Source organism: Alosa pseudoharengus, unplaced genomic scaffold, assembly GCF_046254945.1.
Source record: "Alosa pseudoharengus isolate Yale_2024_CS ecotype anadromous, Long Island Sound unplaced genomic scaffold, YU_APseudo_1.1 YU_APseudo_1.1_scf_2, whole genome shotgun sequence".
Lineage (NCBI taxonomy): Eukaryota > Metazoa > Chordata > Actinopteri > Clupeiformes > Clupeidae > Alosa > Alosa pseudoharengus.
The window spans coordinates 47,155,662-47,181,997 of record NW_027468663.1 but is presented as its reverse complement, the minus strand read 5'-3'; the positions used below and the strand labels follow the sequence as shown (position 1 = coordinate 47,181,997).

Below are 26,336 nucleotides of genomic sequence, written 5' to 3'. Positions count from 1 at the left end.
AGTTTCAGACCATTCATTCAATGCACTGTGATTTATGACACATTTCCTGTTTATGTGGTGAGATATTAAAATCATATCAAATATATTACAACATTCAAAAATCCATTCACAATTTAACATCAGCGACATCTTGGCATAATGTTTGCCAAATGTCAAATGAATCTGACAAACCGTCTAGGAGGAGTATGTTCAAATTGATCATGTGACATCAGTATAATTGTCATTCTTTCTGTTGTCAGTTTGTGGCGCTATGCCAAACATGCATTATGGGCATGTGAACATTTCGTCAAATTACAACATATCAAAAAAAAAACTTCACAATTTATAATCAGGAACATCTCGGCGTCATGTATACCAACTTTGACATGAATCGGATCAACCGTCTAGGAGGAGTACGTTAAAATTGATCATGTCCACAACGCACAAAATCTCAATTATCTCACTTCCTTTGGGCGTGGCTAATGGCATGTTAATACAAAAGTTGTTTGTTTTTGGGAGTTACATACACCCACCAAATTTGGTGTGTATCTAAAACTATATGCCAACCACAAGTCACAGTGACATAAGGGAGCGCTATGGAGTTTCTGGGCAACGCCCGGTGCCAAGCTTTTATCCCTGTCTATTCACTCTACCAGTTGATGTGTGTGCCAAATTTCATGCGTTTTCACCCATGGGAAGCACCTCTTTTAGGATCATGATTCATCACATATTTCATCACATATTAGTCTGCACAAAATCCCAAATACATCACTTCCAGTTGGGCGTGGCTAATGCATTGTACATACGAAAGTTGTTCATCTTGGGGAGATTTACCTAGCACTTACCTAGCTGCTTTGTGTGACACCTGATGTGTGTGCCAAATTTCAAGACTTTTCGATTATGTTAACCACCTCAAAATATATGGCAACCACGAGATCAGTCACCTAAGGGGGCGCTAGCGAGTCCCTGGGCCACGCCCGGGGTCAAGCTCTTGTACCTAACTGCGATGCGTGACACCTGACGTGTGTGCCAAATTTCGAGAGTTTCCGACCATGTTAACCGCCTCAAAAAGAGGAAAGCAAAAAAGTGGAATAACAATAATAGTGAATGAAAAATAATAATCCTTACAAAAACAATAGGGCCTTGCGCCCTTCGGTGCTCGGGCTCTAAAAATGTAAATACATTTCTCTTTAAATCTAAAATATCAACAAAACGAATTGCGGTAGTCTTATGAATATCTTCTCCATCTGCTTGACAACAGTTGTGTAGATGTCTGTCACTGGAGGCTCAAAAAACAAATCACTAGACCACCCATCCTAAAGACCAAATCCTAGCCATCAAACGTATTCCACAGGAAGAGCTTGGAGATACATGTACAGTTCGGTATCAACACTGACATCAACAATGGGAAAGGGGAGATCCATCAAACTGCCAGTTACTGAGGAAGACTTACTGAGCTGAAAGTTAACCTCTGTTAGCCCCTTTGGCGAACCCTCCTCCAAAAGGGAGATGATAACATCAGCAAAATGTAGACCTTTCCAATCCCCTCTTTTAGCTCATGTAAAATTATGCCCCCATTCCAATAAACAGAGATTGTTTTAATCATTCATTCATTATTATTCAAAACAGTCCCCATTTCACAGGCTTTACTAAATTAGATTGGGAGGGGGGGGGGGGTAACACTCTGTCCAAGTTAACAATGCATCGGGTATGAGTGAAAGCAAATTAATTAACTACACAAACACCTCTGACCGCCCTTTTCATCTGGCTAATAGTAGTTATAAATCACTCTCCTGGAGGATGCATTCCCACAGTGCCATGCAAGCCAAAAGATTCGCTTTGCTCCAGGCAACGGCTCAAGTGACCTTGAGAATTCGAAAGCATGGACTTGTTTTAGACTCTCTGACCCCCTGCAGCCACATTGGTCCCACATTCTCTGGGTAGACTGGTAGACAGAGCACAGAGCTCCGAGTTTGGGGTGACACTGCTGTCTACAGACATTTTGTGACGACACTGCTTTTATATAATTTCAATATATAATAATTACAACCACAGCTCACTACTCCGTTGAACCATGTGAGATAGTTTGCTTTCATAGTTAGTTTATTTGCCCTTTGTGATGGGTGAAGATGCTTGCAATGGCCTGCAGTGGCCTGTATGTGTGTGTGTGTGTGTGTGTAGATGAGGAAGGGTCTGTTTTTTACCTCCTGCTTGGGGATGCTGACGTAGCCTGGGTGGGGTTTGTATGTCTTGGTAGGCTGCCGGGAAAACATCCAATGGCCACTGAAACTCTGTCCGAACACAGGCTGCAGCAGGTCATAGGGCTTCTCCGAGTAGTTCACCACCACCACGAAGAGAGACACCACCACGATCAGGCCCGTCGCGATGACCGACTTCCTCTGAGGATGGGAAGAGAGAGATTGGAGGGGAGATTATTAAGCACAAACGCCACAAGCCTGCTGTTGACATTTACTCTGGTGAAAGTTTACTTCCAAGTTTGTTGAGAACCAGTCTAGGAGGCTCCCCCAAACTACTGACATGCACTGCAAATGTGTTGGCATCAAACAAAGACTTTCTAAGCCTCAGCTCCGCTGCTCAACAATCTGTGCAAGACCTGAAAACCCCACAGCCATTGAGGATAAAGCTATTTAATGTCACTGAATACTTAATCCCATTCCAAAGTTCATCTGATATGAGGAGTGATTCCCTCGCACTCTGAATAGTTGATGCTGGAAAATCCATACAGATTCTTCAATTCCGTTTTTTTCTCACAAAGCCTTGCAGTCAACCGTGTTATTTCTCTATGCTGGGAGCTTGCTATAGGAATACTGATATGATATGAACCTCTCAGAACAATCAAGTGCCAGGTGACTGATGAAAGATGGATAAGGCGCTAGAACAGGGCCTGATCAGGCAACATTTCAGCAGAAGTCTGCACCAAAGAGGTCCTTTTATAAAATAGGAATGGCAGAAATTAGGGCATCTCCTCAGAGCTTCACTGTACTCTTTTCATACACAAGTTTTAGTCCTGAAAATGAAGTTTGTTTGTAAAAGTTTGTATCATTATGTATTTTAACTTTTCAAGAAGTGATGAATCTATGTACTGCTTACTGACAGACTCAAAAACTGCCACCAACATAGCTTTAATACTTGTAATATAATGCTGTGATAATATACTGTTGCATCCCCTTTACCTGTGAGATTCCAGAGATATTTTCAATAGTTAGCTGCTTTTATATACCACACACACACACACACACACCAGATGAGAAACATTTGAACATTCTGCATAATGGTGAGCTTGCTCTCTGATAGACGAGGACTGATAACCCCCTGGAATCACGGACTCTTTTGAAGTAGTTTGATGGCATGAAGTTTTCCATCTACTTTTCAATCGTACTTGAATAATGGGGTGTCTATCAGCAAAACTGCCTTTGCTTGCTGGCAGAGCTTAGATCTCTGACATCAAAAGTAGCAGGGTGGTAGCAACCCGCGCTTCTCAAGAGAGATCAAACACACTGTGAACTGGCACCAAAAATGACCATTTACAGCTCAGGCTGTAACATTACTTCATGATACAGTATGAAATGAGTAGTTACATCATACTGCATCATGGCATAAAAGCACCGATCCTACAGTACATAACCTAGTCATCCCAAAAATGTGAGAAAATGTAAAATTGTCATATTAACATAAAACATTAACATGAAAACATACAGTAGCCAATGTGAAATCGTTAAAAAAAATAGTGATGACTACTCATATTTCATAAATTAAATGAAACACTGCATGGTTGGCTCTTTGGGAGACATACAAACATATTACACAACTATTAGCAGCAGTTCCTCATGTGGGAGGACACTGTGTCAGACACACACAGTAGCAGCCACATGGTGGTGGGAAAAGATTAGGGGGCTTCCCAGCAGCAGCAGCAGCAAGCAAACCTTCCAGAGGCATAACTGGTGCATTTTCAGTTGAGAGAAAAAGCTGACCATCTGGACAATGCTGTTACACTCATCTGGCTTGATAAAAAAAAAAAAGGAAGAAAAAAAAAGAGACATTTTCCTCTCCTCTGATGATTTAAATCTGCAGCCACAAATCACCGCAAAATGATGTGTCAAATTTCTGGGCGACTTTTAAGGGGTGCAGAGGGGTGGCAGGATGGACTCTTGGCGGCCAGATGGACGACATATGACTCTGCTCATCATCCCCCTATCCATCAGGGGGATAATCATCTCCGGGGTCGTGTTCTGCACAATTTCCCCCATTAGGGCCTTTCACAGGAGAGAGATGGCAGCCGCACAGAGGGCAACAGCGCCATCCCTGGACAACACACACCGACGACCATTTGCCAGAGAGACATGACAAGCTGATGTTCAGTTTTCCGGTGCATTTCTCTTCAGCCCCATATGTGTGCTACGTTGTGTTTTTCCATGAGATTTGCACAGCACATTTTGGCACAGACTCCATTCTCTCACGGTGTCCATGTCTCACTGTTTTGACACTTATACTGTGTACTGCACACATATAGTATTATCCCGTTTGCACCCTGCCTCCTACATGTCATCTCTGCTGATACTGCACAGCCTCTCTACATAACATGTACAGACTATAATACCATATGACAGATTTCATAGCAGTTGAAGGAATGTGGATGACATGAAAGTGTAATAAGAGATTATGTTTATGTTTATGCTTATGCTTCTAGTTCTTAGCAGACACTTTTGTAGAAATCTAATAGTTTATTATTAGTAATAATAATACTAACAATAATAAACATTATCAAAGTAGTCATATAGTCTACATAAAAATAAATACTACTAATAAATAGTATAATAATAAATCAATAAATACTAATGTGTCTGTGAGCATGTGTTGCTTTTGACATGATAAAAAGAAGTACAGTAACTGCTCTGAATACTGATTCGTTTTTTTCCCCAAAAAGTTTCTCTTATTGGGGCGGTGCTGTGGCACAACAGGCTACAGCGCTCATACCGTATACGGGTCCAAGTGCCCACGGGGAGCCAGGTTCAAATCAGACCTGCGGCACTGTCCCGGTCCCACCCCATCTCTCTCCCCCACTTACTTCCTGTCTCACTCTTCACTGTCCTATACACATAAAGCCAAAAAGCCCAAAAAATATACTTAAAAAAAAAAGTTTCTCTTATTGATGCATTTAACTACAATTTAGATTACATGTTTTTAAAAAGCGGTAATTTTTACTGCAAAACAGACCTGCGCTGTTTTCATAGATATGCCGGAATACCTAATCAATGGCTATAAATTCTTTTCATCCTATGTGTTTGTGCAAAACTCCCTTTTCACCCATATATGCTAAATGCACAAGCACGAACAACTTAAATATTCTGTGTGCCTGTCAGGCAGAATACACTTTCAATTCACTTTCATTTCATTCATTCATCTCAGTCTGTTTATACATTCAATGCCACGTTTTAGAAAACTTTAAAACGTTGGTACATATATATTTAATCAGAATTGTACTTATATTTTGTACTCTATACAATCTAATCTTCATATAATGTAAAAAAAAAACATTCTTAAATACAGTGCAGTACATTATGTGATCATGATTCTAAGCTATTGACATTCAAGGTGTGACTTTAGCATACACACTACAATAAGTTTGGGAACAGCTTTTTAATATGGAGTCACATAGACTGCACTCAACTATTAACCATTTTGCATTTCTACTCACTTTCCTGTGCTTATCCTATGTATTTTCCATTATCTAAGACATTTTTCAAGGTAACAGGAACTCAACTGGATATATACTATACCATGAAGTTTTATAGGTTAACATAGAAGGATTTTATGACACGAGTGGAGAGTATTGACACCTGTAGCTTTGCTAGCCTTCTGGGTAAACTTGTAGCTGACAGGAACAGGGCAGCCGTAGCGGATGTTGCTATTCATAGAGCTGGCCCAGCCTCATCTGGGCAGGTATTGATCCCTGCTGGCTGGACGAGAGCTGAGCATCATTGAGACCCCAGACACAGGAGCATCATCATTCTGCAGACACATCATCCAGGGACTGGGGGAATTGGATTTCTTTCTGTAAAGTTGGGAGTTATTCGTAGTTGAGAGCTATTTAACAGCAGGAGAGGGCGTCTGAGGCCTGAGGGGCAGCAGGTATGAGGAATGAGTGACCTGAGAATACTCAGAAGCACGGCTCTCCTCTGGGTAAATGTGAGCATCAAAACGCTTGGCCTAAGGAAAGTCAAGAAAAGGAGAACAAAAACAGTTTGGTCTAACAACAACCTATGGTCTATTTTTAGATGATAACACGTGTAAACTGTTGTTGGAAATGTTAACAACGTTAATCTGAGTAATTTTGAGTAAGACCAGAATATGCACTGCAACAAAATAGCATATAGCCATAACTTGGGGGCAAATTTGCAACTTCAAAGTAAATTGCTACTTTAAGCCACTGACAAGGCTCAAATTATCATTACACTTCTGTGCCACTGTGGAGAGGGTCCCTGCAGACAAAAAAAATATCTTTAACTTTGTAAGTGTACAGAACGTGTATAAAAAAGGACTCTTGCAGTCAATGCAGCCGTGGCCCACTGGTTAGCACTCTGGACTTGTAACTGGAGGGTTGCCGGTTCGAGCCCTGACCAGTGGGCCACGGCTGAAGTGCCCTTGAGCAAGGCACCTAACCCCTCACTGCTCCCCGAGCGCCGCTGTTGTTGCAGGCAGCTCACTGCGCCGGGATTAGTGTGTGCTTCACCTCACTGTGTGCTGTGTTTCACTAATTCACGGATTGGGTTAAATGCAGAGACCAAATTTCCCTCACGGGATCAAAAGAGTATATATACTTAGTGCATTACCTAAGTTCTTCTTCCTGTCGCCGCCATCTTGCACAGAGAAATCCATAATGGTTGATTACTGAATGTAGCACATGCTACTGTCAACTGACACAAAAAGAGGAGATTTTGGTCATCAACTTGTGCTGACTTTCTTCTCACGCCTACTGTACATCCAAAATCCACGCCTCAGTGAAATTTTCCATTATCGGCAATAGAGTTTCCACTTCCAAACCAAGGCCCTTAATGTAAGTTGCATATTGTGTGCCACCTTACAGCTGATTGCGTCTGAGTAGGGGGCAGAATCTCAAGCGTTCTTTTTGAATCTGATGCAACATAACAACAACATCAAGTTGGCTGATGACACTTCATTACACCAGCAACAACTAAGAAAGGGATACTGAGGGATGCACCCCCCTTCCACTAAGCGATGTCCCCTCCTGACAAAACTGCCTATAACAACAACCAGCACTGTTGCAATATGCTGATAGCAATGACACTCTGACAGCTGATGGAGGGCTTTCAAATCTTTTCAGTATTCTTGTAATCAAGTAAGTATTTAATGGCAAAAAGCTTGAATACAAATTTTGGAATACTATTTTGCATCTCAAACATCAGTTTATTCTAAGGGACTGTTTGATGCATTAGACAATGTCATCACTGACACAACCCCAATATATCAGGTTAATTGACAGCTGCATCTGGACTGGTCTTTCATTATCATTTCTCTCTCTCTCTCTCTCTCTCTCTCTCTCTCTCTTTAAATACACAGCACTGAATTCAGTAATTCTACAAATGTTGGTATTTCTGTTCAGGGTCTCCAGTAAATTAATGCACATAGACGAAGAACAAGACCAAAACTCACTTTATAACACACAAATTACATTTTGAACATAAAAGTCGCCAGCGACTACAAATGCATTTAAGCTGTTTTGGCCAGCATACCCATTTCTGCTCAGCATCTACTAAAAGTGAATAAGCTGGAAGCTGCAAGGCTTTAAGCCAATTAATTTCCTTTTCTTCCCATCTCACATAATAGGAAGCTGCCTGGAGAAAGGTAAGATCTACATCTTGGAGTGAGCCAAATTAGTTGAGAGACTTCAACTAGACTACCGGTAAATCAATCCCCCCAGTAAACATCAGATCATGATGATTTCCTGATCACAGTAAGCAGAGGAAATGAGTCCGACATGCAAAGGGAAGAGCAGATTGCTGCTACTTTGAACCACCACAACAATGAGAGAGAGAAAATTGCATTTGCATTGCAAAACTGCTACCTTTGTTGTGAACCGCCTCCCAGACTCTGGTGTGAGAGCACTTAAAATCCAATTTCAATTAAGTGGGGGGGTTCAAAAAATATTTACTAGGGCTTTTTTTCTGTTCTATTGTATGACTGGCCAATATAAATGCATAATCCATTCCGTAGGGGGGTGATGCCGATAAATAGACAAACAGCAAACCTTTTTAAAAAATAAGCTGTTGGTTTTAAGCCATTTTAGCCAATGCAACTATTATGGATTGAATGCCTCGTCAAATGGTTTCTGAAAGTATCTCAGGTGAAGTGGGGATATTAATTTTCAATATGACTCACTAGTTTTGCTAATATGGAAACAAAATCAAAGTAATGTATAGATGTGTAATATATAGGGGGAGGAGAGTAACATTTTGTGGTATCAGACAGGTAGTCATACCATATAATCTCAGAATTGTCCATAGGGGATCTCTCTCTCTCTCTTTCTTTCTCTCCCTCCCTCCCTCCCCAGGTTCTGATGCCTCTTCCAGCTCTCCTCCCCTTCTCTCCTGAACCACTGAGGCAAGACATTTCTTTTATGTCCCACAAGAGCAAATTGCATGATATTTCAGTCTGCTGAAATAAGTCTTTCATTAGCGCTGCAGATGACTATAATTAAAATTACTACAGCAACAGGGACACAGCAGTGTTCATAAATGTAGGTGTATATGCTCCCACTAATCCATAAATCCATTACTATAATCTGCTTTCCTCATTTTTTTTAACTTTATTTCTAAATGTAAGCCTACCTTATTTCTATTATAATTCATACAATTAAATTAATGTAATTAAAATATAAGGAAATAAAATGCACAACTTTAATTGGCAGTGTACTGTACTCACAGTATCATAATGCATTTTACAAGCACATGGAGCAGACCCCTGCATTTGCTATTTTCCTCCATGTTTCCCTGTTAATTCCAGTAATGTAAAGTGATGCGGCTGAACTCACACCAGGCCAGACATGCTCTGGCTCTTCGATAAGATCTGCTTAAATCAGGTCAGTGCAGATGCAGTCCTGCTTATATGACACATCAGTTGGATGCTGCCCCCTCTGATAACACGTGCAGTTACTGCTCTTATATGGTCTTTCTTAAAGGGACAATGACCGAACTTGACAATGCTTGATTTACGTGTGCCGTGCTGGCGTGTATGAGAAGAGAAAGGCGAGAGACTCGTGTTGAGCAGTCAGAGTTAAAATTGCAGCTAAAGTGGGTCACGTGCCACTCTTTGCTACTTACAAAGATGCTTACTTGTATCTGATGTCAAACAGAGCATAATCCTTAAGTCCTGGATTAAATGCTGGGACTTTCACTGCTGTTTTGGCATAACTCTGCTGCCACCATATGTCAAGTCTGGGCTGTCTGGAGGGACTGCGGAGCACTAGCTAAAAAACACTGACTGCAGCAATGCAGAGAGCAGCTGGGTGATGTGGGGACCCAAATAAATTCTTACGTTATTATTCTCCACAGGCCCAAACTTTTCAGCTCACCCACACAAATAACCATGAGAGGAGAAAAGATGACCACAGCAGAAGCAGCCAGACAAATGCAGTATGAAAGCTCTGTGCGTGACAGGCCAAGGAGAAATTAATTCAGTGCCTAAGGTGGTCTAGATGGTCCACATTAGGCAGACGTTCAGCACACACAGAGGCCGTATTAATTGTCCTGTCAAAGCTCAAAAGGGAGGGCAATCAAAACAAGTAATTGAACAGCCAATTTACAGCCATGAGGGGACAATTGGTCCTGACACAGAGTTTGGGCATGGCAGACCCTCTGCTTTGGGAGTGAGCTAAACAGAAAACACAGCAGTAGTGCTCCATAAGACTGATAAGAGATCAGCTCATCAAATCACTGGTAAATACATATGCTTATACCATAATAACATCAACAGACAGACAAACAACTAGATTTCTCCACTAGTCAGAAAAATGTATTTGGCTGAATATGTGGACACCACATCGAGCAAACGTGACTCCAAATATAAAATATTTATATTTTATATTTGTATTTGTATTTATATTGAAACCACATTCAGTATAACATATACAAAACAACCTGTTGGGGTGTGTGTGTGTGTGTGTGCACGTTATGTGTGTGTGCATGTTAATTGATTGCTAATTGAGTGTTTGGTCAAGTATACTGTGATTGGTCCATTTGAATCCTGTTAATAATGTCATGTCCTTTATATGCTGTGAACTCTGATTGCTGGGAATTTGCACTGAGGATGGGGTCACCCGAAATGTTTGCACTTGCACTTTAGTTTACCTGTATAGTCTGGTGAGCCAATAAATCACGTTTTAATGTGAAACTCTCTTTTTGAAGACATTTTTGAAGAGCGAGCTCCTTCCTTGATTTTTGTTCTTATCACGTGTGTGTGTGTGTGAAATGCAAATGCAACTTTGTGATGCTTAACAATCTGTAGTCTGTAGGGCACTACCCTGATGCAACCACCCCAGCTCCTTTGAAATCTAGCCCTCAATCCACTGCTCTGCCACATGCCCACAGGAGACCAAACACACCTCTGATTATTGTGATTCCCACGGAAGGTTTTGAAAAGGGACCAGGAAGAGTGCCTGCACTGCAGCTCATCTCCAGCTTGTTGACATAATGCATGCAGTTTTATCCCCAGTTAGGATCTGGGACACCCTGTTCTGGAAACGGCACCACGGTATGTACCTCGCCATCTGTGCAGAGGATGTGATGTGCATGGAACTAATACTGGTAAAGTCCCACCCAAATACAGTACACGCACCTGCGCTGTGCACTTTGAGAATGTTGTTTTCAGGAGAATTAATGGAGATTAACATTGGTCAGTGCAGATGCTGAAGGACATCAAACAAGGCATCTAACCTCAACACTGTCCATGCTGAAATAAAATCTGGAAAAGTTTCTGCGTGTGGCATCTGGCATTTGAAGATAGATGTAAAACACAGTGGTCAGTTCTTGTGCAGGCTTGACAGGCATAGCCTTACTGACTTTTACAGGACTTTTCTATTTGAGATGGAAATAGAACCCAAACAGTGCTGGTAAACTATTTACGATCGTGTTTTGGCAGGAAAAAGGCTTTTCTGTGTCTCTTTCCATTCTGTCATTCAGCGACCAAACTTGCACAACTTCATTACAGCAAACCTCTGAGGAACTGGAAGAGACAGTGAAACAGTCCGAATTGATGGGTGAGTATTTTGTCTGTGTTTTATACGGAATGTGTGCAACTATAGCAAAGTGTAGGGAAGGTTTAACACCATCAGAAGATTTCACAAGTATATTGACAGAGAAATGTTTCACAAGGTATAGGGCCAGGGTCCTGAATCACGTGGGCGTCCATGCAGGACTGGGCTCTGTGACTTCCCTGCTGGACAGAAGGGGGACGATGGAGGTACTGGGCTGCTGTGTGAGGGGGACTCTGTGTTTTAAAAAGCTGTCAGTGCAGAGCACAATTATAATGCTCCCTCTAAACCATCAGTCAGGAGTGCCATTTACGACCTGCCCACCACTTAGCCTGATGCAAATACCAACATGCCAGATTACCAAACACCATCAGACATGAGAGTGCTTTTGAAAGAAGGCATGTCAGGAGATACTTTTTAAAAGGCCTTTATAAGGCCACAATATTCTTTTATCATCTCTATCACGTGTGTTATATTCCACAATATCTTTATTACACAACAGATAACAACAATAAGGAAGAACCAGAATAACTTGTTTTCTAAACTCTCTCTCTCTCTCATATAATATATGAGAGAGAGAGAGTTTAGGTGTAAGTGTCAAGTGGCAATGCAGAGCACTAATGTTTAAACTACACATTAGTGAAGCCTACACCATGGAGTGCCTCAAATGGAAGCCGAGGCCTCCTGACCCTGATTCTTGGAGCTCCAAATGGCTGGAGAGAAAGGGACGGGCAGGAAGGAAGCCGGCTGGCAAGGGGGAACACAGAGGAGACTAATTGGTATTCTACGACCACAGGAGCCTTGCCTCCACAAACACACACACACACACACACACACACACACACACACACACACACACAGGTCACTACTGTAAAGTGTACTCAAGAGTCAACTGTTTGACCCTGTTTTTGGTTTTGTTTTATGTTTTGTGTTTGACATTTCAGAAGTTGCAACAAGATGTGCTCTGACCTTTTGACCGGCTACTAGGGAGAAGCAAAAATAGTTCTGTGATTCATTTTAGCTCCATGAACATGGTGATATAGACTGCAGCGACATATTGGATTGTTCTTGTTGTGTGTTGTAGTCTGAATCATGATGCTGTCTACTGACACATTGGTCAATAAACAGTTTAAAGAGAAAGGAGTGTTTACTTTCCATAAAGTTTCTGGTAAAAGTAAAAGGAGTTTGGGAATACATGTTGTGTAAGGATTTGTGGGTCTATCATTGCTGTTTAGCTCATATTACACAAAAGCACACAGTTCAGTGGCAATGATCATGATCATTACTGTATGTTCTAGATGCCCTAAATCACCAGGAGTTTATCCAGAGCCTATTTAAAACTATCTAAAGTCCAAAGGACAACTGTCTTTTGTGCACTTACACTCCTTTTGTCACCTTCGTGAGGCTCCAGGATATGCTTTCAAAGATTAACCAACAATGGCCAAGCGCCTGATCCTCCTAACCTCCAACCAAGCAGGGATTGTGCCAGATGACTCAAACTGCTTGCTGTGCTGATGGACAAAACAAAGTCTCCACTTTGGCTTATCCGAGGAGAAACAATGCTGGCTGCAGAGTAATATCTACCCAGCATGCTTTCCTCACATTCCTCTATGTAAACTCCAGCCAATTAACAGTAATACAAGCACTATTGAAACAGACTGAACACACACTTTATCTATCAGCAGAAGGAACAATAAAGACGCTAAAAGATCCGTGGATGACTGGTGCATTATGTGCAGCAGATATGGTGAAGTATCTGATGGTGTCTATGGATCTTGGCAATACAGAAAAAGATGCATGTGCTATTGAGATAATGTGGAACATGTCGGGATGTATGCACAGGGTGCGATTTGTAGGGGGGGATGGTGAGGATTTCCCCCCCTCTGGTTTTCCTATCCCTACCTGGGGGACAACATTTATCCCCCTCTGCCCCTCATATTGATTAATGCTACTTCATATAAGTAAAGCGCTGCAACGTGAGAACAGTCTAGTAGGCTAGCCTACATAATAATCTGACATCAGAAACGCACCGTCACCGTCAGCACTCATGCTGCTGACACAGTGGCTGCGTGATAACTTTATTTGGCCTTGATCGTCAAGTCAAGTCACGTTTATTTATAAAGCACTTTAAAAACAACAGCAGCTGACCAAAGTGCTGGACAGGCAAAAAGTACGACTTGGTAGACAACAAAAAAAAAAGACAACAACAAGTGAGGATCACAATATTTACAGGCAAACAAACAAATAAATACATAAGACAATCAGACTGTGTTAAACGCCAGGGCATAAAAATGGGTTTTTAGGTGAGATTTAAAAACACTCAAGGAGGGAGCCAGGCGTATATGTTGGGGCAGCTCGTTCCAGAGCTTTGGTGCAATCACCGCAAAAGCCCGGTCCCCTCTGCTCTTTAGCCTAGAACGAGGCACAACCAGCCGGAGTTGGTCAGCAGACCTAGAAGCCCTAGAGGATGTCTGCACCTTCAGGAGATCTGCTATGTACAGTGGGGCCAGACCATGTAAAGATTTAAAAACAAATAAAATAACTTTAAAATGTATTCTAAAACGGACAGGGAGCCAGTGAAGGGCTGCAAGCACTGGTGTAATATGCTCACACCTTCGTGTTTTGGTTAGAAGGCGGGCTGCAGCGTCCTGAACAAGTTGAAGGCGGGACAAAGAGGAACAGCTAATGCCCACATATAGGGCGTTGCTAGCCTAGAAATCTAGACGCACCCTAGCGGCGGCAAATTAATTTGCTCAGCCTGTACGTCTAGTATCGAACCGTAGGAATTTCTTTTGGCTTAACACCGTGGATGTTCTCCAATCACAGCGCTCTATTTCGTTAGAGAGTCTTAAGGCGGGCTTAACAGGATAACGACATCCTGCGACGGTGAACAACAAGGAAGGTGGCTATGGCGAACGAAGAGCGGTTGTTTGAATCGGCGTTGGCGTCAACTTTGGAGGAGTTGGACTTGTGCTTTTCTTTGAAAGTAGAGCAACACAATGCACTTAAGTCATTCCTTTCGAAGAAGGATGTATTTGCCGTTTTGCCGACCGGATACGGATATGGTCGTAGCGCTGGCCTATTGCATGCCTAGGCAGTTTGAAAGACAATTCTCTGCCCGCCCCGTGGATTAAGCAGGTGAATGATTCGATTCCAGACTATACATTTCAATGATATAGGATGGCCCGCCAGGCTAGGGCGTTGCAGTAATCTAGGCGGGAAGAAATAAAAGCATGAATAGCAATCTCAACGTTTTTGAGGGATAAGAAAGGCTTAACCTTGGATAAAAGCCTTAACTGGAAGAAGCTAGATCTTACTACTAGTCCAGTCATTTTAGGAGAAAGGGTTGAACAAATTGCAACACAAGCAAACTTAACTGATTTTGTATCCTCAATATGTCCTGAGTAAGGGAAAAAAAGCCCCGAAGAATCCCAATAGGGGAAAGTTAAGAAAAAGACCTAAATATTAACCTGACTCCGCCAGATGGATTTGCTCCGCATATCCATCTGGGAACTTTTCATTGAAGAACTTTTGGGAAGGGGCGGACATACTGGTTAGCTGATTGGATAAACCATCTGTCTATCACCACCTTTGTTGGTTATCGACGGGCCAAATCAACCAATTAGATGAACAAAGTATTCTTCTAATGCCGTTTAACATACAATTAAGTTAGGTAACGTGACAAACGTTAAGATGTTTTAACTTACCATTTATGAACCTAATCAACGACAATTCCCATCAAGTTTTCACGGTAGGCCCTACACTTCTGAAGATATTATATTCCTCCATTATGAACTGGAATCAGCCGTGGAGGATGTCTGTGTCGTTCATTCCTCCCAGCTGCATGGCTGAGACTCATAGCTTCACAGTTTACCCAGGAATACTTTCTAATTTGAATAAAACTTGCGCGATAGCTATGCTCATCTCTGTGGATGCCGTCATGTTGTTCGTTGCGTCACACCTCAACCCGCCTCAAAGCCAACACTGATTGGACGTTCGTTTGGTGAACTGCTCCAAATTTTCTTTAACGGAAAGTATCCAGACTGATCTGCGAGTGAAACCCTGAAGCTCGCGAGATCAGGATGGTCTCACGAGGCTACCTAAATATACCCTATTCATGCGCCTATACAGTATTTTTCTCACGCAAATAGGGGAAAAAAATTAACCTTCACATATCACCATGAAAATTACTGAGTTGATTACTTACATCAAGAAAAACAGAAAATGTATTATAAGTTTTTTGAAATTGTTTGTTAACATGGGCAAACAGGGCATAATGTAATTATGTATAGCTAATGTATAGTGACCCAAAACTAATTGCAACATTTGACAAACAAATTGTACAAGGCATGGAGGAAGATAATACATGTCTTAACTGGTATTATATCTCATCTAGAGGGTATATGCTTATAGAAAATATATAGTTTAGGGTGTTTAATGTGTTTCCCTTAATAGTGCAGGCCAACATGTATCAGCTGTTCACTTGATTCGCCTATACAGAATAGAGGAATATGTGTTATGCATGGTATGGAGGAAGATGGGACATAAGTTGATTGATGCTATATTTCATGTACAGTGCATATACTTTAAGAATATGTATAGTTTTGACTGTTCTATGACTTTGGTAAAACCATGACCCATGCATAGGCATGCATTGTTAATTATTAATCTTAAACTATATTTATTAGTATAGCATTTTTGCCAGATGTCACAACAATAGAGTCACTTGGAGGCTAACTGCAGTTATCCCATCTGCACCCTTCTGTCAAATTAGGACATGATCATGTCCATCTTCAACTTTGCCTTCACAATTTTCCTGCATTCACTAACATAAACATACTGTGCAGTCCGATTATTGTTTTAGACAAAAATTGTGCAAAGTAAAGGGGCATCATACAGGCCCCTCTGATTGGACAGACAGTATATCAGTCAACCCCTGGGCAAGAGGTCAATTACTATAAGACTTGCAAAATGATGGACTGATACTTTGTGATATACTGTATGTTTCAGTGACCTCTAAATCAGATTATGTAAACACCAAAACCACTTTCCTAGGCTGAATAATGCCTATGTGTTTGTACAGATTACACATTGTGGAACACTTACATGCAAAAACCCACTTGGCTCTATTTAAAGATTCAACAACCATTTCCATTGATTCAAAGGGCCACAATGTAAAATAGACACCAATTTGCAACAAACCAGTCTGAAATAAGCCAAAGGAATTCACTCTTTGAAAATAAAAGAATGTTCCTCAACAATGCAAGATTCTAAAATTCCATGTTAAGTTAGATGGGGTCAGATATTCTTTAGAATGTGTATTCTACAACATTCTAATTACAGTTTTGTCAGTATTTGCTGAAGAATAATGCATAAAACAACCCTAATTTTAATATATTTCCACCAACTGGATTGTCATGGTCTTTTGGTGTAAAGATCACCAATTGAAATATAAAAATGTGAAAATAAATTCTGTTGCAATTAGTTTTGGGTCAGACCTTTGCCTGCACTATTAGCTCCGTTGTGGTATACAAATTAACTATACATAATTAGATTATGCCCTGTTTGCCCATGTTAACAAACAATTTCAAAAAACGTATAATAAATGTTTTGTTTGTCTTGATGTAAGTAATCAACTCAGTAATTTTCATGGTGATATGTGAAGGTTAATTTTTTTCCCCTATTCACGTGACAAAAATACTGTATAGGCGCATGAATAGGGTATATTTGGGTCTTTTTCGAAACTTTCCCCTATCGGGATTCTTCGGGGCTTTTTTTCCCTTACTCAGGACATATTGAGGATTCAAAATCAATTAAGTTTGCTTGTGTTGCAATTTGTTCAACCTTGACCCCTATTTTGGCTTAAAATGACTGGACTATACTGTGTTTATCTGTTTCTCAATTAAACAGTCTAACAATTAAAATTACAGTCTAACATTACACCAAGGTTTTTTACAGTATCTTTAGTAAATGGCTCAAGGGGGCCTAAGTCACCTTGTGTGTCCCAAGCAGCACTGGGCCGAAAGACTATGACCTCAGTTTTATTTTCATTAAAATGTAAAAAATGTAAAGCCATCCAGGCTTTGATGTCCTCTAGACAAGCTAATAAAAGTGTAAACGATTGGGGGTCGTTATGTTTCAGGGGCGTGTAGATTTGTGTGTCATCCGCATAGCAGTGGAAGGATCGTGCAGGACATTTCAGAATGTCGAGTGTGTAATCCATCATAAATGGCTAGTTTCAATGGAAAAGTTAGCTGGACAAATGAAAGAAAACGAGAAGGATTCAGTGAAGCATAATAATGTTTTAGAACCTTCAAAATTAGAAAACTGATGCAACTGAGATGGAGGACAACTACACGTATAGTAGAATGTAGGCCTATTGTCCGAAGGAACTTACATTAAATGAGGAGATATTTGCTGAATGTCACAAAAAGTGTTACAGAAATTGCTTGGCATCGCTTATTCAATGGCTCTCTACCGAAACACCTGTAGTTTGCGGAGGACGAACGAGAAAGCACTCGTTTGATAAATCAGCCAGTAGGCTAGGCCTAGTAGACAAATAACTTTTAGAAATAATCTGTACTGCGAAAACGAATGTTGGTGGGTATTTAAACTATCTAGCGGGTGTTTTAACAGCTGCAAGAAATAGAAGCTTGATGGTCTTTATGTTCTGGTTCGTAAATTATTTTCATAAAACTTCAAGTTGCCCTATAACTTTACTCTCCAAACTCTTCACTGCACTGTAGGCAATTAACTGACAGTATGATAGGCTATTTATTTTCTGTAGGCTACAATAAACACATTTATTTTTTCAACTTTTGCAATATTACGCACTTGGCTACTGAACGCAAATCAGCAGGAGAGAGAATGCACGTAGCCTACGCAGCGTGTAGCGCAATGTGTAGGCTATTTGGTTACCAACTAACACTGTTAGCCAATTCACTAACTTAAGACTTCAGTGCCATCAAATACAACGTTTTTTTACACAACAAATACAGAAAGGATGGAGGCAGCAAAAGTAGAGGAGTCATTTCTGATGGGGCAAGAACAAGGTGAATTTGTATGCAAAACGTAGTCCTACCCTGCATTAGAGGAGCTGATCATCATACCAAGCACACTCGCTGTTTAAAGTCATACACCACGGTAAACTAAAACTAAAATGGGGTATGAATTTATTAGCCATGACATTAGGCTATGAATCGTTCGTTCATTTTTTTTTTTTTTTTTGGGGGGGGGGGGTTACAAACTTATTCAAAATCATACCCCCCTCTGGTTTTTACACAAATCGCACCCTGTGTATGCATGCGTGTGTGTGTATATACATGTATGTGGGTATATATGTATAGATGTGTGTATGTGTGCATAGAATACATGTACATGTATGTACATGTATGGATATGTGTGGCATATGTGTTTACACATATTTCTACATCAGTCATATGTATAATTACTAGCCATCTTATTTATATATCATATTTTTACTACACCATATTTATTTATTTATTAATAACTAATTAATTAAACATTCTAGATGCTGATGGTGTTTTTTATGTCTGTTTTTATGGTGGTCCTATGCAATGTACTTTTGTATACACTGCACTTCCTGAAGTGTTTTTTGGAATGACAATAAAAAGAAATTTGAATCTTGATACCAAGTTGTGCAGAAATGATAATTCTGTATCATTATAGTGAGTAAAGGTAGGTGGCATTCTGTAAAGGCTAACACAGCAGGCAGAGCTTTCATACGGTATCTCTCAGGCTATTTGCCTCACAGGAGATACAAAGATGGCAATTGGACAAAATTACCCTGGAAATATCCACTGATGGTTCACTATACAGGGGATCTGCACTTTGGAGCTCACTCTCAGTCTCCAGCAGGAAGGATGTCTTACACATATCCTCATCCTCGACCTACACACACCTGAGCCATGGTGGAGGGCTATCACAGCCTTCGCTGAGCTCATAATGGCCACTTTCTGCCCAACATGCACACATATTACTAATTGTGCAATACCAGAGCAGCCTAAGGCAGATGCACCCAGAGCAGATGCCTGAGCGCTGTGTGTGCGACGGCAAGTTTCTCTGTTTTCACTTCGGCGCCTTTCACACTCAGAGCTTATAGGGGACAAAACAGGAGCAATGCTCCACCCCAAAAGTGGAGCAGCAACTGGTAGCACTGGTCCAATTTTTGCTGTCTGCCGCGAGAGGTAATACAGAAAAAATACACTGAAAATGGCTTTTAGATCATCCAAAACAAACATACACACACATTCATATTAAAATAAATTTCAACTGAAGCACAAGCATACCATAGGCATATAAGTGAGGCTAACTTCCTCTATTTCAAGGCAATTTGACCCCAAACTACCATGTAAAGAAGTAATATAGGCCTACAAACCAAAATAAAGGCTGAAACATGAAAAGTATCTATAAGAACAAGCTTCTCTACTGGAGAGAGCTGGGAATGTAGCAAGCTAGGCCGACCACTGGATAACACTAATACAATTAGATGGATTTTCTGCTTGTGCTCCGCATTGGTTCAAGGGCAGCACCAGGCAGGATCAACCATGCGGGATGCCCAGCAGAGTTCACACGCTCCTTGGGATCAGAAATCAAATGAGCACACATGGATGGAGCTCGCTTCTTATCGAGTGAAGATATGTCTACACAATATGTGCTACTGAACAGAACTGCGATTGACATACCAGGGAAACTTCAAGTCTCTGTGAATATTTTTTTTTTTATTGAAACAAAGCAATAAAAAGCATGTTTCTTCATTAAATGTCAGTAGTTACAGTTTGTGCTCCAACCTGTTAAAGCAGTTTCTCTGTTGACTTCAAAGCTTCAAAGCAGCTTCAAATTACGACAAACTGTTGACCGACACGGCACCCTCCCTCATACGGTGACTCGGCTGATGCGGGCCTCTTACACCATAGCCCAGTGATAGGTGAAACTCCAGCCCCATCTTAACCGCCTGCCAGAGCGGGGCTCTCCAATGGCTCCGATCTGAGTGAAAAATCGCCCCAAACAGACAGCGGAGGGACCAGCTGATGACAATATCTCCTGGCCTCCTCACATTCCGCCTAAGCTACTTACACATAGTACAACCGCAACCACTCCAAACCAGATTATGCTTAAAATGAGATGTCGCTCCTGTCCCTAGCTGGTTCCACTATACGCTTCCTGATTCACCATCCAATTCTGGCTCACAAACATGCAGTTGGACTGGGTTAAGCCAACTCCCACCAGCGCTGAAGGCAAACGGATGCTCATTTTTAATATGCAAAGGGCAGCCCAGTCCAGTAGGATATTGACTGTGAGCGATTAGGACTCCTCTGGGCCGTGTCCAGGTTGGTCTTAATGGTGTGTATTAGACTTTTCTACTTTTCTAGAGGGGAATGCGTGGCTTGTTGGGATCAAATGTGAAGACATGGTGACTAAACCAGCTGTTCGCTGACCTCCTAATCCTAAGAGAACTGCGGAAGATCTGTCTGCTGGTCTGAGGCCATAGACATCTCTTGGCTCTTACATTTCAGTCTTCAGTCAAAATAGCATTGCTATGACACTTTCAGTTGGCAAACTGAGCCTGTCTCAAAAACACAGCATACAGTATAAACAAAGGGAATGCCCAAAGTCTTTGTTGTACAGCAGGCCAGAACGAATCAAAGATATCAAGGGAAACTAGAAAATGTAATTTCGAGGAAATTACCAGTGCATGAAAATATAAACATACTGTATATTAACATAAAATGCAAAACAAACTTTGGTAACACTATATTTTAATGTGTCGCTGTGACAGTGTACCTACCTAATTAGGTACAGTGGTACAACCTGTGTAACAACATGTACTATCAGGTACTATCATTGTACTTGCATTATGTATTTGTGGGTACCTACCTAGTTGTTACATTGTAATACTGAGTGCTTTTACAAAACTTTGCCAGTTTGCCTACATTTTCATCAGAGGCAAAGAGCTGACCTGAGACCTGCTGGATGGGGTAAATCTGGTCATGATAGATTTGATATACAAACCATTCTTAGCTCCAGTCAAGGCCTCCCCAAAGCGGCAACCGAGTTATGATAAAATGTCCAGATAAAATGTCCAGATTGTGCGTTTTCATGAGTTTCACGATTGTCATATATTTCATTTCCATTCATCACAGAGTTCCCAAAATCACATATAAGGTGTATTAGAGTGTCTAGTTTCGTAATTAAAAAAAAAAGCTAAAAACGTAATATTACGGTTTTGGCACTCAATGCATGGGAAGGAAAATGTAATATTACGTTTTTGGCACTCAATGAGTTAATAAAAGTTGATAGTTTAACTCATTGAATGCCAAGTTGTTTTCGGAAGCTTTGTCCTAGAGTGCCAGCAATCTAGACCACTGTTGATGATTTTTGTACTGCCACAGCATATTCTGTGTTATAGCTATGAACACATACAATGGCTCGTTTAAAAGGTGAGACTTTAAGCTCTCAGTGTATTTCTACACGCCTCTGTTCCTGAGAAATCCCAAGCTAAACAGTGGCTAGTTTTCATCAAAATCGCTGTTTTTTTCTAGAAATGGAGATATAATGTCTTTCATGAAATATGAAGTGTTGCCTGTTTAAAAGTTTAATAGATAGATAGTTTAATGATAGTTTAAGAGTAGACTGTCCGTTTGAAGACCTACGTGACAAAGTTTGAACAAAGTTTCTAAGTTGAACTGTGAAGAGAAATTGCGTACGGAAAAAGTGGTAAGCGGAATAATAATAATAATAATAAGTTGTTGCCTAGGAAGAACAGTACAGTGCATTTTCATGCACTGTAATAATAATAATAAGAAGAAGAATAAGAAGAAGAAGAAGAAGACTTCGGATAACAGAACACTGTAATAATAATAATAATAATAATAATAATAATAAGAAGAAGAAGAAGAAGAAGAAGAAGAAGAAGAAGACTTGGGATAACAGAACAGTGCATTTCCATGCACTGTAATAATAATAATAATAATAATAATAAGAAGAAGAAGACTTGGGATAACAGAACAGTGCATTTCCATGCACTGTAATGACTGCGACAAGTTAACTACAGACGAAAACATCAGTACAGAAGCCATATACTGTACCTACATACCTGAGGAAACATTAATGGGGTAACATTAAAGTTAACGAAACAAAAACAAAAACAAACAAAAACTTTTCAATCAGCAGAAAACCAGAAAGGAAATATCATCAAAGTGGAACTGGGAAAGCAGAGACAAAGCATGTTGATCGCTCATTATAAAAGCAAAGACAAGCTGATCAGGCAAAGATCAGACTCTGACTGATCGACATGGAGGTCACATTTCCATTACAAAGCAAAGGGCACACGTCCCTATGAATAGCAATGGAGCTGAGCATGCACACCCGGAGCTCATACCCACCAGTTCACATTTGAATAAAATATCATCAAAAATCACTTCATTTCAAAATGAATTGTTTATCTGTGTACACTGCACGCAGTGCAACAGAGTACAACAAAATACACTATACTTTTCCACTAAATAAAGACTCTTTCATGACTCGTTTGGTCTGTCAGCTTCTGCTTCAAAATAACTTTCTCACATTAAAATTCCCTTCTCTACCTTCTTTTGTGAGCAGGAACAAAAGGCATTCATACCAAAGGCCTTTTCTTTTACACAATCAACGTTCTAAACTTGTGGCTAAATATAGTTGCCTCTTTAACTGCGCAGCATAAGGGACAGATCATGTGCAATTATCTGTGAGTACCATAATGTGGACCTTTTTTGCTTGATGGCGATAAACCATGTTTATAGAGCATGGTCAAATTATACAACACTCGCCCAACGGCAATGTACCTACACAGCAACAGATCCAGGACCATTTCAATGGGTATGGATGGTCACTACATATGTGTTGGCTAGCTGAATGAAAGGCATGGATATCACAGTTGTGAGGAGGAGACGTACTGTAGGCCTACACATTTTTTTTTATCGTCTGCACAAACCACATATTCTATGGAGCCTGATCCCTTAAAGCTTTATGATGTCTGTACTAAATTGCACTTTATTTTGGAAAAATAAAACTTATTTAATTGGCCATTTTATTCAGTTTACCATTAACCAACATGACCTATGCAACTTCACTGGATGTGTTACAAGTTTTCAGTGAACTCTGCCTACAAACACAGTCGATCTTCCATCCCCAAACTGAACGCATCCTCTTGGTGTTATTGCTCAGCTATTGTGAATAATTAATGGGGTGAGTTGGACAACACTGCCATTCTTTCATTGGCTCATTATTTTGGGTATTGGGAACTGGAACAGACCCTCTGACCCATTTCCCCTCCACGTACACGTTTAAATGCCCTGGCGCCTTCTGATTCCCTGATAAAAAGCTGATAAAATGGTAAATGAGAACATTGTTTTCCTCCCTTAACTAGTCTCTCACTGGCAGTGTGTTTTGGTTAGGGAGAGAGACACAGTGTGCGTGTGTGAGAGCATATTTGTATGTGTGTGTGTGTGTGTGTGTGTGTGTGCATACCAGAGTATACATCTCAGAATGTGTTTCTGTCTGCTATGTCCATATTTCTGAGTTCCTCTTCCAAGCAGCCAGACTGGTGAATAATTCCTTATAACCAGTTATGTGGGTAGAATGAGCCGTTTAAATGTGTGGATGTGGCTGTCCAGCCGAGGCCTCACATCTTTACACAGCTCACTGGCTCTGAATTAGAACATTAACATGCGAATCCACAAAAGGATTGTTTCCGACATATTTGAGACAGACTCATACCCCCAATTAGGAGCGATTAAGGATGACTACTGAAAAGAAAAGTGACACAGAAAGCTTCCTGCAACTATTCTGGAGAAATCAGCGGCCCGCACTATATCAGATGTTATGTATAGAAAACAAGATCATGGTGATCATAACGTCTCCAATGTTGGTGATCATAAAGCCTCCAATGGTGGTCATGGTGATCATAAAGCCTCCGATGCTGTTTTATCAGTTTCATTGTGCCTTTAGTGCACATGAAAACTCTTTCTTGTATTCTAATAGTGCCATTAGGCTACATGATGATCAATAAAACAATAACCAATAGATCAAGAAAATATATCAATACTCTAATGCCAGTGTGAAATATTCAGCATGGGTACAATAATGAAATGCAATCATACATTTAAAAAGTCATTTTTGCTTGTTTTTGTGTACACTGTAACTTCAGACAACACGCTAGGCCTATAAGTTAAGGCTATAGGCCTATTCGTATAGGGAAAACCTGATGATTACGGAAATGTAGAAGGTAGACTTAAAGTTTGTGACAACATGAAACTGAACACATTATGCTGAAGTGGATAGGCCCTACGAGTTGGTGGTTTAACACTTCCGCTATAACTAGGCTACAACAAACAGCTCCGTCTCCAATTATGTATGCCCTACTGATTTTAGTCAACTTGAATATTTACCAACATAAACAAACAACACATTTCAATAACAGTTCAAGAGCACTATAGTCTAGTGGTAAGGGTTAAAGTGAACAGCTCTTAATACACGTAGCAGATGCCTACATGGCGACGACCCTCTGAACGAGATGGAACGAAGCCGTTATTTTAAATTCATTATTAGGCTACTCTGTATCCGCTCCTGACGATACCTCAGAGCCGATGCGAAACACTGTGTCACGTATAGCACCAATAGGCTATATAGCATAACAACAGCATGAGTTACTCCATGACACCTATTTCCGATCTTATCACATGTGAAAACAACATAATGATCGTATATATAGCAGACGCCTGCTTTTTCCACAAGCACATTCTTGAATAGACAGACTTACCTTCCATATCCAGGCCATACTCAATGATCAACGTAAAGCCGAAGATGCTGGGCAGATTCTTTATCGCAACAGCCGAAAATACGGCCTGGTCTTTGTTACTCTGCTCTTATTCATAAGCGCCACGCGTTTCTGATGTTATCTTGTTAATCATAACGGTAAATATTGTGCGTTCCGCTATTCATGTCTTCTTTCCTTTGCAGAGATCCTGGTTGACGTTTACAGCTACTGGCTGATGGGAGCTGAAGCCCCGCCCCCTGAGTCACGTGACATCTTGATTCTTGATTCTGGCTGGGAGCCTCTGACAGACCAGTGGAGTAGCAGCTCAGGGACCCAATAATGCACACACCTGGTAGGCTATTCACTAATGCAATTTAGTTGACTCATCTGCAAGATAACACAGTTATTACTTTATTGTAAAGTAGTACTTGTTTAGAATTGTTAGAATTTTTGATCATCATTACAAACATGAATGACACATATTTAATCTTCTAATATGAATTCTGAAGACCAGAGATATGTTTCATAGTCTAGGCCTACATGGAACATAGGCCTATTTACTTATCAATGTTGTACAACACAAGCCCACTGCATCTTGATGATCCATCAGATTTGAACAAGCAATCTTTGTTTATACCTGTTCTGAAACTTCAAACAATGGGAATGGAAACTATCACGGTTTGGAAAATGTTTTTTTTTTTTTTTTGTCGTGAGTGTATTACTCATAGTGGCGTGCCCAAGATTTCCAAAACAGTGCACATAATTAAATGCACAAAACACATAAATTAAGTGCTGAGATAACTTTCTGGCAATCAATATTGTGAGGAAATGGAAATTTGGTGAAATGTCAGATACCCTAGTCGATATCATTGAGCATTTCTTTGTGTTGTTTAGTAGATACACTGCCCTGCTGAATGATAAATCAACTTGCCTTTTTGCACTGGGTTCATTTGAACATGAATTTTAAGGACTTGTTCTCGAGTGTTGTGCATCAGCGTGTGAAAGGGATTCCAGTTCCAGCACTGCATTCATTAACACACCTGAAATAACTAACCTTGCAGATTACCTTCCCTTTGGCACAGCGTGTTCATAGCAAACAATGCAAATTGAATGAGGGGTTTGCATGCGAAATATCAACAGAGCTAGAGGCTGAATTTATATACAATGCAAGAGCCAATTCTGCTGAACAACATGTGCCTGCCAGTCAAGATAGGAAGCCTGGTGTTTTTGCAACATATAGGATGACTGCACTTAGAG

The 26,336-nt window shown here is 40.6% G+C and overlaps 1 protein-coding gene across 1 annotated transcript in view; it reads right to left on the bottom strand.

Moving 5' to 3' along the window:
• The window catches only part of st6galnac3 (ST6 (alpha-N-acetyl-neuraminyl-2,3-beta-galactosyl-1,3)-N-acetylgalactosaminide alpha-2,6-sialyltransferase 3), a 63,873-nt gene extending 38,616 nt beyond the window's left edge, over nt 1–25,257 (bottom strand). Inside the window, exons 1-2 of the mRNA XM_076295242.1 lie at nt 25,083–25,257; nt 2,184–2,378 (exon numbers count right to left, since the gene is read on the bottom strand). Of these exons, the coding sequence (XP_076151357.1) occupies nt 2,184–2,378; nt 25,083–25,100 (213 nt within the window). The 5' untranslated portion in view covers nt 25,101–25,257. The remainder of the gene's footprint in view (nt 1–2,183; nt 2,379–25,082) is intronic.
• Between the last annotated feature and the right edge of the window lie 1,079 nt (nt 25,258–26,336).